This window comes from Maylandia zebra, linkage group LG7 (assembly GCF_041146795.1).
Source record: "Maylandia zebra isolate NMK-2024a linkage group LG7, Mzebra_GT3a, whole genome shotgun sequence".
NCBI lineage: Eukaryota > Metazoa > Chordata > Actinopteri > Cichliformes > Cichlidae > Maylandia > Maylandia zebra.
This window is the reverse complement of record NC_135173.1, coordinates 45,686,626-45,693,032: the sequence shown is the minus strand read 5'-3', so window position 1 is coordinate 45,693,032 and position 6,407 is coordinate 45,686,626. Positions and strand designations below refer to the sequence as shown.

General features: G+C 40.6%; 1 protein-coding gene across 2 annotated transcripts; it reads left to right on the top strand.

Moving 5' to 3' along the window:
* Window positions 1–1,820: 1,820 nt before the first annotated feature.
* LOC101467407 (chemerin-like receptor 1) lies at window positions 1,821–4,854 on the top strand. 2 transcript variants are annotated; one of them, XM_004538117.2, is made up of 4 exons: window positions 1,821–1,895; window positions 2,753–2,883; window positions 2,996–3,958; window positions 4,341–4,854. In XM_004538117.2, the coding sequence occupies exons 3-4, from the start codon at window positions 3,004–3,006 to the stop codon at window positions 4,349–4,351; spliced, it is 966 nt and encodes a 321-aa protein (XP_004538174.1). In that variant the 5' UTR covers window positions 1,821–1,895; window positions 2,753–2,883; window positions 2,996–3,003; the 3' UTR covers window positions 4,352–4,854. The 2 variants fall into 2 exon arrangements, with proteins under 2 accessions (XP_004538174.1, XP_004538173.1); XM_004538116.2 differs by having other exon boundaries at window positions 2,996–4,854.
* The last annotated feature ends 1,553 nt before the right edge of the window (window positions 4,855–6,407 follow it).

Here is a 6,407-nt window from a genome sequence, read left to right as displayed (position 1 = left end):
CAACTATCTCATGATTAGTGGCTGCTTTTGCTAACCTGTCCGCTGCTTCATTCCCCCTTACCCCATAGTGAGCAGGGACCCATACAAACACTACCGATAGACCCATCATATGTATCCTGTAAAGGGTTTGTTGAACCTCTAATAAAATATCTGACCTACCTTTCGAATGACCATTCTGTAGACTAACCAAGGCTGCACTGGAATCTGAACAAATAATTGTGTTCAATGACCTCAAATCTTCCACCCACTGCACTGCTAATAGAATCGCTATCATTTCTCCTGTAAACACAGACAAACCATTATTAATCCTCATCCCAATTTTTACCATAAAGTCCAGAATTACCACTGCCACCCCCACTTGACTAGCTGGATTCTTCGAAGCGTCCGTATATACCTGCACATACCCATAATACTGATCTCTGAAACCCTGAACTATATTAGAGTCTAGACCGCCTGCCCCGTCCTTACTCTTCTGGCGCAACAAAGAAAAATCTACAGCTGCTTCAGGAAGTATCCATGGAGGGATTGCAGGCCTAGGCACTCGCCGACATATGTCTAAGTGGTCCAATTTAAGTTCCCTAGCTCTTCCCCCCCACCACCCATCCAAAGCTCTTTAACTCCCTTCTGCCCTTCTCCCAGCAAGGTCTAAGTACATCTAATGCAGGGTGATCTGTCCCCTGACCCTGTAGGTTTGCCCATTATGTCAATGTAAGCTGTTCCCTCCTCAACCCTAGTGGCATTTCCCCCATCTCCACCTGCAAGGCTACAGTGGGAGTCGCCCCTGTACAAAGTCTCAACACCTGATACTGAATCAAATCTAGCTTTCTAAGAGAAGTGTCTGCTGCCGAATTATATGCCACACAACCATAATCTAACGTTGACCTCACCAATCCAGTGTATATAGCCCTCAGGGACTCCCTATCTGCTCCCCAATCCTTCCCAAACACCTCAAAATGTTCAAAACTTTTTTACACTTATCCACCAATTCCTGAACGTGTGCACCCCAAGTTAACCTCTCATCAAACCACAACCCCAGAAACTCAAATTTCCTCACTCTTTCTAATCCTATGCCATATAGCTTCAGCTTAATTTCCTCATTAACCCTCTTACTTGTAAAAAACATTGTCTTAGTCTTATCAACTGAAAACTTGAATCCCCACGACCATTCTTCCACTTTACCAACCGCTTCCTGTAACTTCTTTACAACAAAACCAACATTCCTCCCTCTCCTCCATCATCAGCAAAAAGTGAACACCCCACCCTCTATGTCATTAAACACATCATTAATCATTGAACCTGTCAGTCTTCTTCTTCTTCAGTCAAGTTTAACGGCAGCTTGCATCCAAAACTGTTGCATTACTGCTATCTCCTGGCTGTTAACCGTCCGTCACTCCTGAATCCTCAGATCCTCTTGATGAGACCAGTACTTCTCAAAAACGAAAAACCACCACTTTCCCTTCACCATGACTTAACTTATCAACCACTTGTCCAAATGTAAGTTCCCTTCCACCACTCAGTTCACCCCACATCACCCTCCTGTGTACCTGTCAGTCAAAAGCTCTCCTGCTTTATATAGAATTCCACTCACACCTGGATCTCATTAACCTCTACAATTGGGAAAACAGGGTAGACTAAATAACACAGTCTAGACAAAGAAACAGGAATAAAATCATTTTTCCACTTAACAAACTCATTCACCCAACGAAACAGTTTGAAAAGTCAATCTCTTCACGTAATCTGACTCATGAGGTTATTTTAAATGAAATAAACAATTTTACACAAAAGAAACACCCCTTCATTTGGTTACACCCAATTGACATGATCAGGAAGTACTGGGGCGGCCCTTCCCACATACCTGTTTTACACATAGGACCTGCTCAAAGGAACACACAATGGTAAGTATAACCAAACTACATAAACAAATGAAAGATCCAAATCAATTAATGATGAAGTGACATTTAGCTTTAAGTACATTTGCACAGATGAAATGAATATAACCAATGCTACCACAAACAGACCCAGGATAGTATGTAGAGCCAAGGTTACATGTGTTGTGTTTACATTAAAGCATTATGATAGACTATACAGGATAACAGAACACAAAATAACAATATATGCAAGTGACAAATGGCAAATGAATTCTGTCCTAGCCACTTTGTCACAGGCTTGTGTATTTTTGCTGCTAGGTTAAAGCCACACCCTTGAGCTTTACTAATAAGAAACAGAGAGGAGCTGTATAAATGTACCAATAATAATCTAAAATGTGTCGTGAGTGAGATTTATTTACTGCTTCCTTGTCTTGTGATTCCTGAAATGAAAGTTGTTTATTAATCTTTTTTCCCCACTTGGTTTGTTGCATAACAGCTTGGTATTTGATTTTGGGGAACTGCAAAAGGAACATTAGCACAGAACTCAGAATGTCCTGTACACGTGAGCTAATTGAGCCATAACTCATTCTACCTAATAATGTTGTGTAAACTGGTTTTTACAATGTGGGAATTCAATTTTTTTAGATGCCATGTGTAATATTTGTGGTATTGTATGTCTCCCATCTGCAGTAAACCAGTTTAATTATTTCTTATGAGGTCTAATGCGAGCTCAACCACAGATTACAGTTTTACACAATAACTTCCATTCCACTAAAATGATCTGTAGGCACAATCCTGGTCAAGAAATGTGATATTTTTTTGCCTAAGTTTTGGAGGATATCTCTTTTTGGATATTACAGCAGTTTTTTCCCTTTCTCTTCTAGTTTCCTGTTGCAAAATACCTACGTCAGTACTTACTGAGTACTACTGCCCAAGAAACAGAAGTGAGAAAGTCCACCCAACGGCACAAGCAACTTTAAACTCTCTATTTTCACACGAGACATAAAATCCCTATGTAAGTATCTTTTTCTCTATAAAAAAACTTTGTGTTATTTATAACCTATAATTTTAAAGCTTATATGTGTAAATGTTTGTATTTTTAAAAGTCGTGGTTCCATATATTTCAGGAACAATCATGGACGTGGAGTATTTTGATTATGATAACTACACCGCAGACATCGATAGCAACCTCACCACTGAAGGAACCCTAAATTTATATAGCGCCTCGTCCTCTTCAACTTATGCTCTGGTGGCAGTCAACATCATCATATGCGTTTTGGGGCTTGCAGGAAATTCCCTGGTGATTTGGATTTGTGGATGGAAAATGAAAACCACAGTCATCACCATCTGGTACATCAGCCTGGCCATTTCAAACTTTTTGTTCTGTGCCTTGTTGCCTTTCGAAGTTGTGTACATGATAACTTCACACTGGCCCTTTGGAGAAGGCTTGTGCAAGCTCGCCTCATCTGCCCTGTTTCTCAACATGCACAGCAGTGTGTTCCTGTTGGTTCTCATCAGCACTGACCGCTGTATCATGGTCTTATTTCCTGTGTGGTCGCACAACCACCGCAAAGTAGGAAAAGCCTTTGGAGCCGTCATCCTCATGTGGGTTCTTTCTGCATTCTTAACAGTGCCCTCACTTATGTACAGGAAAACCACGGTCCACGGCTCGGTCATTCAGTGCCACACGGACTATGGGGTCAGACATAAAGCGGTGGTACTGACCCGTTTCATTTGTGGGTTCCTGATTCCTATCCTAATGATTGTCTTCTGTTGCTCTGTGCTTGCCATAAAGCTCAGAAGTCTGACCCACAAGTCAACAAAGCCGTACAAAATCATGGCTGCGCTCATTTTGTCTTTCTTCGCCTGCTGGGTCCCCTACCACACCTTTGTCCTGCTGGAGATAGACTTTAAGAAACACAACCTGGAGGTCATTAAAACTGGACTAAAAGTTGGGGCCACCTTGGCTGCAGCAAACAGCTTCCTATCTCCAGTTCTCTATGTGTTCATCGGCAATGACTTTAAGAAAACCCTAAGGCGGTCTTTATCATCAAGGATTGAGGATGCTCTGGCAGAGGATATTCGTACAGGTGGTCTCAATCACTCAAGGTCCAAAACAATGGAAACTGGCCTAAATTAGAGTTTTTACTAAGGAGTACATCACAGTGCATAAATATGATTACCGTTCTCAATGACACTGATAATATTGAATGTTGAACTAACAGGTTATTATGGTAACTTTAATAGATTTTTGCACAATATCACATTTCAAGACAAAGTGATCACAATCGGTTATTCAGACAAGCAGAAATCTGGGAAATTGCTATTAATTCTTAATCCATTCAGGTTAAACAAAGCATATCTTTGCTCAGGTATTTTTGTGTGTGTGAATGACTGTCTTGTCTTATTGATTATTGTCATGTTTCCTTTGAATTTTATATTTTAAGTTTACTTATTGTACTGCATTGTTAGCTCTGCGATAGATGGGTGACCTGGCCTGGGTGTACCTGCGCCTCTCGCTCCCTGGCAGCTTGGAAAGGCTTCAGGCCTGAAATGGATAAGCACAAGAAAATGGGAAGATGGATGAACTGTGAGGAGCAAAGTGATGCATGTAAATATTAATATGAATATTAATATGAGTGCCAAAAACTGTGGACTCACTAATGAATGTAATAAAATACTGAAAAAAAGATACACACTCAGTCTCCCTTAAAGGGAACTTGACAAATAGTAGTATTTTATTGTCACTTTCTTCTGTCAAAGTTCTTACATTTCAAACTTACACCCGACCTGCACCCATTTTCACACCTTAGCTCGTGTGATTAGTCCAGACGCTTTTCTTTCCAAGCTACTTAGACTTACATTTCAAAGTACAGTCAAGGAAGTCTGCTCTAAATTACTGTATTACTTATATTTGTACTTTTAATTAATAAATATTAAGTGTACCTGTATTCATTTTTTCAGTAAAAATCAAACTATCACCTGACTTTGAAGTTCCTGCAGATTATTTTTCTTTGTAGATAGTTTTTACCTCTGCCAAGAAGGTTATGTCTTTGGTAGCGGTTGTGTGCGTGCGTGTCATTCAGTTCATTCAAGAGCTCGAATTTTTTTTAATTATTCTGATCAAACTTTGTAGGGGTCCAGAGTGAGGTCATGTTAACTATCCATTAAAATTTGACTTTCATCCACTAGGGTCTTCAAGGTCAAGCAAATGATTTATTGGTCAAAAATTGATAAAATGCCTTTTAACTTACAAACTATGATTCTTACATGTGTGGTGTATATAGAGAGTACTGCATGAAGATTTTAAATATCAGGTCACATTTGAACTCTGACTTCTCCTTCAAGGTCTATAGACTGATTTGAAGGTCAAAGTGATAATAATGCCATATGGAGCTATTTGCTGTTTTTTTTTACTGCCATTGTATGTTGATTGACAACATAGGCATGCAGCAAATGATATATGGGGATTTTAAATATCACGTTACTTTAGACCTCTGACCTCTTCTTCACAGTTAAATGAGACCAAACTTTCACAAAATGTCCACATCTTGGGGCGATCGTGGCTCAAGAGTTGGGAGGTCGCCTTGTAATCGGAAGGTTGCCGGTTCGAGCCCCGGCTTGGACAGTCTCAGTCGTTGTGTCCTTGGGCAAGACACTTCACCCGTTGCCTACTGGTGGTGGTCAGAGGGCCCGGTGGCGCCAGTGTCAGGCAGCCTCGCCTCTGTCAGTGCACCCCAGGGTGGCTGTGGCTACAATGTAGCTTACCATCACCAGTGTGTGAATGTGTGTGTGAATGGGTGGATGACTGGATATGTAAAGCGCTTTGGGGTCCTTAGGGACTAGTAAAGCGCTATATAAATACAGGCCATTTACCATTTACCAGAGGTTTGGACTCGAGTCATTAATTTTATGACTTTAGACTTGACTTGAAAAAATGTTCTAAGACTTGTGACTTGACTTGGACTTTTACACCAATGACTTGGGACTTGAATTGGACTTGAACCGGTTTACTTGAAAAGACTTGATATTTTACCCCAAGTATAAAATTTAACATGCATATTATATAGAGATTGAAAATGTGACGTCATTCACGGGTAGAACCGCAAAGGATTCTGGGAACTCGTGGCAAGCGGTACTAGCGCACGCAGGCTTTCAATTGAAATCAGTTATACAGCGATAAAAAGAAACACAAAAATGTCAAGAAGCCGTTGTATTATTAACTGCAATAGCCGGTCGCATGACAGCCACGAGAAGCTGACGGGTAAAGAGATCGGTTGTTATCGGATTACGTCGTTGAAGAGAAATTGTTTGAGCCATGTTTCCGAAGTAACAAAGAGGCGACGGATGGCCTGGATCGCAGCCATTCAAAGATCAAATATAACGTCCCAGAACACTCCAGCTCACAGGTTAGTCTGCTCCAAGCATTTACACGAAGGTCAGTGTTTTTTAGTAGTTAATACGTCATTTTCATAACATAATTAGTGATATAGGTTACAAGCAAGTCTGGCGCTGAACAGAAATTGTCACGCTATGCTC

Coding starts and splice junctions, on each gene's coding strand:
- LOC101467407 (XM_004538116.2), top strand. CDS start 3,004: ATGGACGTGGAGTATTTTGATTATGATAACTACACCGCAGACATCGAT.